Source organism: Brienomyrus brachyistius, chromosome 19 (assembly GCF_023856365.1).
Source record: "Brienomyrus brachyistius isolate T26 chromosome 19, BBRACH_0.4, whole genome shotgun sequence".
Taxonomy (NCBI): domain Eukaryota; kingdom Metazoa; phylum Chordata; class Actinopteri; order Osteoglossiformes; family Mormyridae; genus Brienomyrus; species Brienomyrus brachyistius.
Window position 1 is genome coordinate 10,527,030 of NC_064551.1, and position 12,498 is coordinate 10,539,527.

Here is a 12,498-nt window from a genome sequence, read left to right on the forward strand (position 1 = left end):
ATGGGAAAAATCTGGATGCAACAGATGATGTTCAGATTATAATTTGGTATAAGAAATTCCAGTATAGGAAGGGGCTTAATTGTATTGGAACAATGAGACGGTAGGATAAATTCCACAGACAGGACACCAAGAAGGTAGACAATATTAGCTGGCCTTCACATTTTTCATTTTCTTTACACATAAGAAAATAATGGGGCACCAGTGCTCAGGTGTGGAATGGCGAACGCAGGACTCAGTCTGACCAAAGAGGAGCAACCTTAAGCCACTCGCTGTCAGAGGTAGGGAGGTATGCATCCAGTGAATGCAGTGACATTTGAGGTACTTTATTTCTAAATATCTGTTTTCAGTGCACATTTTAGTACTTTATGTAAGTAGTTTCCGCACTTAATTTGAAAACGTTTGCTATCACCTGAGAAGGGTAAAAAAATGTACGGCAATGCCATTTCTTCCCAGTAGGTTCCAGTCTTAAATTTTGACTGACAGACATCAGTCTTTCTGTGGCTATTTTTTAGTTAATCTTTTTAAAATTCCATGTTTTGATTACTATAATCATGTATAGTCTATTTACCTGTTTCTGTTCATTAGGTCCAGAATTTGCTTTATGACGCCACTTAATATTAGCATGTGAGGGTTAGTTCTCTTAACCACAAGAAGTGTTTGTTTTACTTTAACGTTGCTGTCATAGGTCGCATTATAGATCAGTGTTTTTGGAAAAAAATTGATTCTTTTTCGCAAGAGACAGAAGCATGATATTTTTCACACATCTCTGAAACTGGCAAAAGGACAGGAATGGTCTTTAATGGGAAGGCTGATCACATGGGCTCGGAGAAGCAGGGTTTATTTTAAAAAGAGCTCCAAAAAAACCATAAGCAAAAGGGACCACCAGGGATCTAACAAAGACAAGGACATAAAATAAGAAGTAAACAGACTATAACTAAACATAAATGGGGGGGGGGGGGGGGGGGGAAACCACACACCAAACAGGGTCTAGGAGAACAAACAAGGAACACACAAGACGAAATGCAATGACCGACTGAGGAATAAGGGCAAAGGCAGACACATATATACACAGATAACGAGGGTGAAACAAGGGCCAGGTGTGAACCAATGACATCAAACCCAACAATAGGAACTAAGGGTAACAAGAAACAGGTGAATGCAGTTACAAACAACCACTAGGAACTAGGGCTACACCGCAGACATTGGGAATCAAGGTGAAACAATGCAAAACTTACCAACATGATACAAGAACAAAGATCCATATAAACTCTAAAGAACATAATTAACAAGGTAAACAAACAAAATGTCCAATATGGTTCAAACTCACAATGGAGACGATGTTTGATTCCTAGCCACTCACTTAGTCCATCCAGCCATGTGCCCGCCCAGGAAGCTGGAGAAGACACTAGGAACTATGGGGCTACAACACTGAGGGAGGAACGGGATGGCCCGCGCCACCTGTTGGACAATCGGGGAAACAAGAGTGAACAGGATAAGGCAGGCACTGATCCTGACAGATTGTGTCCTCGACTGAGGGTCTGAGAACGGGCCGGATGCTCTGATATCTTCTGACTGTAAAGTGTTCTTTTCTAAGGCTAATAGGACACTGCAGGGAAAAGTTGTAACTTTTTACAGCACGCTGACAGACTGTGCTCCCATTAAGTTTGCAATGCCCACATCATGCAGTGAAAACTTTATTTGCATCAGTAGGGAATTATGGTGAAGGAAGTGGATGCATCCGCAAAAGACTGAAAAATAAACACTGTAGCATCGCTGAAAATAAGGTGCAAAGCTAGAGTTACTTCCAGGAACGTTTGTCAGTGGAATTACATATTAGTCTGTATTCCTGAATGCTTAGGAAATACAAGTCTAACCACATTCAAAATTCATTAACTTATAAAAAATACAAGTATCCCTTTTCTTTCAAGTCTAATGTGTTCCAGGATATTGGCTCGTAAGGTGAAATCTCTTTAATCAGAGAATCAGTTACTATCAGTTTCAATGGGACTGGTTTTTAAGTATTATACTATTTGAAATGATAAGATTATAAGACACAAGAATCCCAATTTTAAAATGCACCATTTAAAATGAAGGTGTGGAAGTAGTGATTGTGAAGGAAAACGAGATAGGGTGTCACTAGCAAAACAGGTGTGGCTCCATTGATCTTTAAATATTCACCCACTCTCTATTCCATCCATCCATCCATCCATCTGCTACTCATCCAGGTCCAGCTTGTTGGGGCAGCAGTCTAAGCAGGGATGCCAAGACCTCCCTCTCCCCAGCCACCTCCTCCATCTTCTCTGGAGTGATACCAAGGTGTTCCCAGGCCTGTCGAGAGATATAATCCTGGGTCTGACCTGGGGCCTCCTCCCGATTGGACATACCAGAAACACCTCCCCAGGGAGCCGCCCAGGAGGCATCCTAGATAGATACCTGAACCACCTCAACCAGCTCCTTTCAATGCAGAGGAGCAGCAAATGCACTTTGAGCTCCTTCTGAATGTCTGAGCTCCTCCTGAATGTCTGAGCTCCTCCTGAATGTCTGAGCTCCTCCTGAATGTCTGAGCTCCTCCTGAATGTCTGAGCTCCTCCCCTGTCTCTAAGGCTGAGCTCAGAAAGAAGCTCACTTCTGCCACTTGTATCCACAACTTCGTTCTTTCGTTCACTAATCAAAGCTCGTGACCTCAGGTGATCAACCACTTTGCCTCTCGGCTCTGCTCTGTCTTCACTGTGACTGGTACAATGTCTGCATAACTGCTAATGCTTGATTCGCCTGTCACACCTCCACAGGGCTGGCCTTGGCGGCTAAGTGGAGATTCTGCTGAGCCCCCCACCCCTCCACCACCCTCCACCCCTCCACCACCCCCCACCCCTCCACCACCCCCCACCCCCCGGAGCAGCAGAAAATAAAAATTGTCAGTTCATTTATATTAAAAACATTTCAGTGGCACCCCATCCTGGGTTGTTCCCTGCCTTGCACTCACTGCTTCCGGAATAGACTCCAGACCCCCCTGAATAGGATAAGTGGAATCAGAAAATGGATGGATGGATGGATGGAAGGATGGATGGATGGATGGATGGATGGACATTTCAGTAGCACTGGATGTCTGGCTGCTACAGTAACTAGCTCCATAGATACATAGTGAAATATTAAAGCTTGTGTAAATACCTATAATCTCATGAAATGCAATAAGCTGTATTTCTTCTGATTTTTTTCACTTGCTCTTTTTTGCCCCCTAATCAAGTGGCGCCCTAGACGATGGCCTGTGTGGCCTATAGGGTGAGCCAGCCCTGCCTGGTATAAGCACCAACCCCCCCCCCGAGACCCTGACCAGGATATATGGCTATAAGATGGATGAATCAATGCATAGACGGATCAATATAAATCAAAGTGTCACATCCCCACCACACCCCCGACGAAAGGAGTGCACTACCTAATCGACGGAATCACCTGAAGGAGTGGCTTTAAAATGATTCACTTTGCGTTATTCTCACGTGAGGTATTGTTGATTGTCATGCAACTTACTGAGCGCGTTCTCTCTGTATCCCGTGCAGCCCTGGCCTGTCCTCCCGCACCGGTCCCGTTCCTCCCCTCTTCCTCGGATTCTGCCTGTGTCCACCTTCCCTGCGTCTAGTGGCATCCATCAGCATGACTTCCCTGTCTTCTCTGACCTTCTGCTCTGTGCCCCGTTTATGTCTCTCCATGACACACGTAGGTGAGATCAAGCTTGGCAGCACAGGGCAGCCACCCGCAGAGCTGGGGATTATGGGCCTTGCTCAAGGGACTACAGACATGTCTATACTGCAGAGGCTGGGCTCGAAGCGGCAACCTTATGATTACAGGCACACAGGCTTAGCCTGCTGACTTTCAATGAGAGCCCCCTATAGGCCTATGGTAAGTAATATGTAATAAGCAAAAATAAATAAGCAAACAAAGCAACAAACAATGGAACAAATAAAAAGGTTAAAGAAAAAAAAACTGAAATTTGCAGATGTGCAAGTTGTGCACACTAGTAGACTGAACAGTGAGTAGCCTCACTGCTTTAGGGTAGATGCTGTTTCAGAGTCAGTCCATGCACCAGTGCTCCGATACCATTTCCCTGACAGCAGGAGTGAAAACAGGAAGACAAGACCCAGGAAAGTGCATAGCTTCGTGATACTGTTGGCCAGTCCTTTACTGCAGTGATCTTCCTCGGGTCGGCCGCCACACCCTCACTGCTCATTGACACAGGAACTCTGACTCGGCACAGGAAGGAGCATTTCTGGGGGTTGAGGTGCAGGCCAGCCCTGTGAATGGCAGGAAAGATGCACAAATTGTTAAAGGCATCGAAATCAGTAGCATAGGCGAACAGGTCATCCAGGAAGGTGACACACTGGCTCCAAAGGATGTGGGTCCTATCAACTTCTCAGGCTTGGCAGGGGCGCTGCAGAGTCCGAAAGACATCGATAGGAAGTGAACCCTGATTAATGGGGAATGTGACCTTGGGTCAGGCATCCAAGCCCAGTTAGATCTGCTAACAGCCACAAATTTACCTTCATTCACTTACATTTAGCCCAGACTAACTTAAATTCTAAGTTATCCAGCTAAGGAAGAAATCCTGCTTTGTGAATCAGGCGCCCGCTTTTATGTTCCAGCTTCTGATAGACAGAACTATAGACCAATAAAGAGTTTCCCTTCTAGTTCCGGATAAACGGTGCCATGCTTGTAGTACCCAAGTGGCGTCACTGAGAGCAAAATGTCAGCATGGCCAGCTGCAAAATATTCTCTGACAAAAGCACTTTCAAAATTTCAACACAGATTTATTCCAGAGACTCCAAGAATCCAAGAAAAATCTGCTGGGTAAATCCTAAATATCTAACTAAATTTATATCTAAATAAATATAAACTGGTAATCTCTCTAGTCCAACAGATGGGACTTCAGTGTTAAACAGATTAAATTTTTAGCTCTCTAGGTCTGTTTCTAAGAGTTTTAGAGCGAAAAACCAAACTGAAGCTAAATCTATATAATACAAGTGAGCAGTTAACTGTTCTCATTAGCTTCCACAACGGTTTTTGGTGGCTTGTCAGTTTAGTGTTATGAAATTAAACTTCGGAGTTAGCAGATTATTGGTTATCGAAGCTAACTTTTCGGTTAGCACTAGTTTTGCCATTGCATTCTCACCATTGTGCTGCATCAGGGGGGTTAACTGGATGTCAGGAGTGGCTGGAACAGTTGGGGGAGGGGGGGGTCCCTTTTGCTACAGTCCATAGTCATGTCTGCTGGTTCCGTTGCCAGCCACCATCTTACCAGGTGACCATGGTACGCTGATGTGAAATCCCAGACAGCAAGCACGCCCAACCCTATGATCCAGGGGTCATGGATGTTCGCAGGCCACACCTCCGGTTTGCCTTGCCAGCGTGATGCGTAGCTGCATCCTCCCCATTCATCGATGCACACATGCCAGTGATGGAGATGAGTTCTGTCGTTTCCCACCCGTCTGTCCATATAAAGCCTCTGCTTGTGGCCCAGTTAGCCCAGGTTCACCAGTTAGTTGGCACTTTTGCACAGCACAGTGTTGCCGGTACAGCTCTGCAATGGGCGGCGATTAGCACAGCCGGTGATTGGTGTGGTGTTGTAGGTAGAGGCTGCATTGCTTCTGTACTCTGTGCTTCTGCCAAAGCATCGACTCAGGTAGCTGGCACTTGTGGCTGAAGGTGCTGGCAAAGTTGTTGCAGCATCGGCACCTTCATGTAGATGTGAAGGGCCATCTACTCCTGCACAGCACAAGGGAGATGTGGGCAGCCCCACTGCGCATAACTGCAGAGGTCAGAGGTCAGCGAATGCACCCTGAGCGTCACTCCCCCGTGTTTGCCGATTAGCCAGCTTCTCCCTCACGGCCTCTTCCATTGGCTGCCAGCTGAACCGCTGCTCCAGGGCTGCAACCCGAGCAGCAAAATCCAGCTGCTTACCAGGGTAAGGCTAATGAGGGCTTGGAGGGCTTCCCCTGGCAGTGCCAGTGCATGATGGACTGCGGTTTCCTAAGGGACCGACATCTGTGCCATGCCGCCAGGGGCACTTGGGCGCGGTGGCGCTCCGGGAGCCTTACCTCGCTGTACTAGGAAAGCTTCACTGGGCTCAATGTTCTGCCATCCGCCTCTTTCAAATTAACCACCTTTTGCCTTGGAGATGTGACTCAGTGTGTCTGAGATTAATAGAGCAGCATGCTGGCTCCATTAAATTGCCAAGAGAAAACAAAATGCTAGATTCCCAGAGTTCTACTTCGAGTCGGCCTCTTCTGTTCTCCTCTGCTGCTCTGAAGCGTGTGGATGGATCTGGGTCTGATTTCATAGGCAATTTGGCAAACTATTTCTGGCACAAGTATGGCAGGTGGCACAATTTAAATAATAAAAGAGAACAATTTGTTTAGAATTTAAAAAATTGTTCTTTATATCCACTCAACAGTGTCTGTCTTGACAGCTGTACAGACACAGAAGTCAACAGTTTACCTGACAAACGCACTAATGGGTGCAAACTAACAAAAACTAACTGCACATTTCACACTAAACAATGCATATTTACGGTAATTGCTATTTACAACACAAGTCCACAAAAACACATATTCATTTATACTATTTACAGATTCGTGGGATGTGGTGCAAGGCATGATGGTAGACTGCATAATCAGTCTTGTCGACCAACCCAGCAACATCACAATACAAAGAACCAAACAAAAAAGCTAAATGAATAAATAAATAAATAGCCACAGGCAAAAGAACGCAGTAGCTTTAGGGTGAATTGAATTGTCTATTCAAAAAACTGTCTACACATGGAGAAGAAAAGTCTCATAACTCTAGTTAGCCGTTTGTTTTAATTATGAACGAATTCAACGACGTATGCAACAAAACACGGTTAAATGCCACAAGAATTCTTCATTTGGTGTGACAATTAATGAATCATTTTATTTGCTTACTGATCCCAAAGACCCTTAGTAGGACAAACATGTAGAAGATATATAGATTTACACAGCTAATCTTAAAAGCCACAGTGTCAACACACTTTACTTGACGGGGCAAAAATACTTATCAATAACTCAGTTACTACTGAAGTACAAATTATGAACAAATATAGTAGATACTTGAAATAAGAGATGCATCATGATTAATGATGAACAGACAGATGAGAACCGTATTTCATCTGTGTCATTCATTACTTGTTCCTTCAATAGTTCCTTGGTTGTTCTATCAGTAGTTCACAAAGATGTAGTAACAAATATAGTAACTGCTTGGGATAAAAGATGCATCACGATTCATTAATGGTGAACAAACATGAGATCAGTATGTAACAAAGTGTTATCTTGAGGTTAATTAATTCATAAGTAATAGCATAATAGGGGAAACCAGGGATGATTGTAATATGGAGTTTTTGTAACAAAGTCTATTCCTCAAATCAAGAACGAGGTGCAGATCACATACCTCGCTCTGCACATGCTCAGTTAAGTCTTTGTTTTACATGGAAAGGAGCACTCTGTAACAAACACACTCAGATTTGTAAGGAAAAAAGGAATTTGAGGTAAGCAAGTAATTTTTAACTCTATTTTTGTGGTAGAACTGCAAGCTTTGTACTTACATTATTCAAACTTAAATCATTTTTATTATGTGTCTGTATAATTATCTTTAATACAAGTTATAATGCTAATATTGTTGCTGTTAGCTGCAAGCTAGCCTTGTTCGTGACTATCACAGTCTGGGATAGTTGTAACGATATTTCTCCAAATGACCACCAGGGCACTTCTCAAGCCCAGGAATCTTCAGCATTGTGTGTATGGAAGTCAAGGGAAAATTGGGAATTGGGTGAAATGCAGAGTCCGTCCAAGTTGGGCCCAACAAGCCTGTACGGCAGGAGGAGTTCGACACAGCTGACAGAATGGCGATTCTGGTGGTGACTAACACACACACACACAAGTTTGTAATTATATCTTTGTGGGGACTCTCCATTCATTTCTATGGGGAAAACGCCAACCCTAACATGACGACCTGAACCCCTAGCCAGCCCTAACCTTAACCATAAGGAACCAAACTAAATACGAGACTTGTGGTATTTTTAGTTTTTTCATTGCAGTCACAGATCTTTGTGGGGACTTGAAAAATGCTCCTCACAATGTCAAAATAACAGGATTATACTACATTGTGGGAGACATTTGGTCCCTACAATGTAATATAAACAAAATACACACACACAGCACACCAGGAGTGTCACTACAGATTTATGAAAGGGGGGCAAAGTCTTTATTAAGGGGGTCTGATGGAAATGGCCCACATAATGTGTACATTTATTTGGGGGTTAGGCTAAAGCCCCCTAACACTGGCCTAACGACACGCCTGATGCATACGATTCTGAGGTTGTTAAAACTAGTGCACAATTGCACATTTTGTTCGCTTTTATCATGATCGTTAATTTTAGTTGTGATTAACGTAATTATGCATACAAACCCACTAATTTTGTTGTCCACATAAGTAAATAAGTAAATAAATAAAAACGTTGAACAACTTGATTTTTTTTACACCGTTTATAATGTTATATTTAACCCAGGGCTGTGTTACAACTATCCGTGACTATGGGGTAAATTGTAACATTTCACTCCGTATGGTTTAAGCTAAACCATTCAGATAAAAACCTCTACCGTTTAACAGAAGACACATGTAGGTGATTTGAATGCGATTCATTAAAAGAGCTTCGAGGTACAGCTTACGTTACAACTATATACCCGGTTTCATCTATATTATTCGTGCCCCTTCAAGTAAAGTGTTATCACTGTCTTGCGCTAAGATCCAACAACACAACAAGAAAATATTACAACTAAATATATACTAACATTATGACATAACCTGGTCAATTTTACCCAAATTCCCAAAAGACTCGATTACATGGGATACTGTGCGTTAATACATGAAGCCGAGTGGCGTTTCCCGTCCATCTGACAGCAGCAGGCATTTAATACGCCCAGTCATCAATAATCAGGGCTCCTTTCCCTTTGTACGGCATTCCTTTTTAATAACAATGGTTTGTAGACCGGACGCATTTTAACATTTAATTAAGATCATTAATTGTGTATATCCTAAGGATATGTTACAACAAAAAGGGTAAACTGGTAACGTCGGAAAACAATCAAGATAAAACAAATTGTTGCCAAGCAACAGCAGCTGCAGATATAAGATTTTTTAGCCAAATGCACTCCTATAAAATAACTTGAAGACACGTAAAGATATGAAACTTGATCTCGTTAATTTTATAGCAATGATGATTTAAGCAGATGAATATGTTATTGGTTATTTGTAATGGCATCAGAAAACACCGTGATTGGAACATGCAGGAAAGTGTATATTTATTTCTCTACGATTTTACAAATATAAATAATCATAATTACGTTTGCGGTTTTGTTTCGTACTCACGCCCCCTGTTGGCCCAAATTAGTATAATTCCTGAGCGTTACACTCTGTACTGGCGCTGAAAAGGAGGAACAGCCGAGAGTGGGGCGCGTGAAAGCCAAGCTGCGCAACAAACAGCGGAATAAATGCAGCCTGTTTAATAATTCAGCTTTTTCTCTGTTACCCGATAATGCGGAAGCTGTTTCATAAGGATATATAAATATATTTTACCAGGAATTATGAACGGAAATTCCAAAACTTCATAATTTCAGAAGCATTTTGCGATTTTTTTCCGCACGAAAAACTGGTGGTAATTTGACATCAAGTACAGAACTATGGCTCTGGTTGTCCACCTAAAAACTGTTACAGACCTTCGGGGGAAGGCAGACAGGATCGCCAAAGTATCATTTCGAGGTACCAGGTTATCTTTCATTTATTATAATCGTCATCATCACCATCATCATTATCTTCAATTAAGTATTATTTATCCAAGGGAAGTTTTTTTTACTTAATTCTGTATTTGCTATTTCTCTTAATTATAAGGAGCACAGCGTATCTTGGGCGCTGAATACAGCAGCTTTGCGAGTCGTTGGAATTCAAAGGCAAAGATCTGTGACTTCGGCGCTGCTTCGTGCTGTTTCTCACCGGAAAGTTGGGTGTCTAACCCGACAGCACCTGCAGCATAGCCTCGGAAAGACAGAATATGCGTGTATATCTACACCCGTACAAATATGACAAAAGTATGAATAATTTAATTCTTATTTTTACATAAAACACAATACTGTCTTTTTCTCAGCTTTGGTTGTGAAGCCACCTTATCTTTAACGTTAATATGCATGCATAGATATGTCATACTTATACATTAAATAAAATTGCGAGAATTGTTTTTTAAATATAGCAGTCGTTCCGCAGAAACAGCCCAGTAGAGAATGGGCATATTTAATGCACTGCGTAATTCACACCTATAGAGACTTCATCTTAAAGTTCAGGTGCTGCGTACACTAGCTACGAAGCGGACTGGATTGTTTTAAGAAGTATTTGATTGCAACCAATTAGAAAACGTCTTATCTTCAATACTAAGGAGCCTGGGTGTTAAGGAGCGGTAGCTGCTGTGATTAAGAAACGAGTGAATTCTTGAAAATATAGTCGTCCTATAGAGGGGATCCTCCCTGCTGACGCAGGATAGCTCTGGGAATCCCTAGTTTCATTCACCCGCACTTGCAGCAATATTTAGAATTCAACCCCCAATATGTGTATTTTACAACCAGGCGGCCCTGTGGTTGAGCAAATAGCCAGTAGTAATGACCTTTATATTAACGATCCTATCCAATTAGATGTTATTAATCGATCTTATTTTTGATTAATAATGTTATGTTTACACTATGGGATACAACTCGTCCCTAATGTTTCCGACAAAAGGTTAAATAAACTATTTCGTAAATTATTCCAATACAATTGCTATTGGGAGTGTTTTTTTTTTTTTGGGGGGGGGGGGGGGGCGGGGGTGTTGGAGGGTAGCAAAATAAGAAGTATATATAGTAGACCTATTCTAGTAGTTCTTTTGGTTTGACGGAAAATTGAAACGACTATCTGCCTAGACTGTAGAGACGATATTGCACATTTTCATCAAATGTAATTTGGGTGTAAACTTACTGCCCCTTCCTCCTTGAACTATGTTGCTGTGGCCATAACCAGCAGCCACTCCAATAACCCAGTAACGCCCCTAATTACTGATCGGGTAATATGTTTATTAAAGGGTCAGTAATGACATATTTACCGTGATATTAAAATGAAAGAAACCTGAAGAAATATTTCAAATGAAATATGCAACGCTTAGATGTTCTATAGAAGTTGTCTCTCTTTGTTCTTTTGAAACAGCCAAGCTTGTGCATTAAATTGTGAATTCTTTTTGATCAACAATTTAAAGAACTGAAATGTTATTTCTGCAGCTGCAGTATTAGGTACAGACAGATTGTTCCAGAAAATGCACCTAGAGTTCCATGCAGCCCCCTTTCCGTGACCCGGCGCCGATTCCCCTCGCAATGATAGCCGTAACGGCAGTGTTTTGGTTGTGGTTCCTCCGCGCTGCTGTTGTTAAACCCGCTCCTGTCTGCACTTCCATTCCCAAATAAAGTTCCGATTCCTTCCTCCCATCCTTGTGTCATGTGGTTTTGTTTGCTATCCTTCACTGAGGCTTCTTACAAACAAATAACCACGACCGTCAGTATTTAAACATCTGGTAATTTAGCAAAAATATAATCTAAAATTCAGCATCGTTATGACAAACAAGGAAACTCCTATTATTTCAGATCATAAACTCCTCCCATCACTATGTCATTCTTCCATAATCAGCACGCTGTCTGTCATTCTGTTTACGTTTTTCATAACTTTTAGCTACCAGGGAAATGTTTAGCACAGTTTGTAATCTTCAAATAGAACACGCAACAGAGCTGCATGAAATGCAAACTTCATTGAACTATTATCAGAACTGGCACTTATGTATCCCAGTTTTAATTAGTGTAATTTGGAATCACTGAGTAATTTATGATCAAAGATGCCTTGACTACAGTAATATTCATGCATTTATTTCCTCCGGGCTTTGTGAACTTCACTGTAACAGACCATCAAATTTAAAGTTATATTCTCTGATCACTGGCTATATATACAGTAAGGTCAGGCACTTTTAAAACAGAACTCCTAAAGGGATAACAGTCATCAAACAAAATTCTAATTACTTGTATGTAATTTTGTTTCCAACACTTTATCCGTTTTTTATTTATTTATTTTGCAGCTCTGTTTTATATAAAGTGAATTGTACTGTGGTGTGTTTTTCGAATAAACTTCGTCTTCTGTCAGTTTCCACCACCTGTCCTGCCAGCTGTACCAGGAGGTTCATGCCCTGCCCCAGTCTTGCTGAGATCATTACAGCAGCGCGCAGCAGTGAGGGATACGGATTTTCTTAAAGCTAAAGCTTTATCGCGTTCTGTGTTATCACCGGAAGCAGCTTCCTCTGCTCATTCCGAATGTTCCTGCTGAGGATCTTTCCAAAGGTACAGGTGCAGGGATGAAGGGAACGAAAGACGTCTGCAAAAG

At 42.1% G+C, this 12,498-nt stretch overlaps 1 protein-coding gene across 1 annotated transcript in view; it reads left to right on the forward strand.

Annotated features, from left to right (window-relative positions):
• The first annotated feature begins 9,497 nt into the window (after positions 1-9,497).
• Positions 9,498-12,498, forward strand: part of otofa (otoferlin a) — a 46,149-nt gene continuing 43,148 nt past the window's right edge. The window contains exon 1 of the mRNA XM_048985685.1: positions 9,498-9,819. Coding sequence (XP_048841642.1) covers positions 9,741-9,819 — 79 coding nt within the window. The 5' untranslated portion in view covers positions 9,498-9,740. The remainder of the gene's footprint in view (positions 9,820-12,498) is intronic.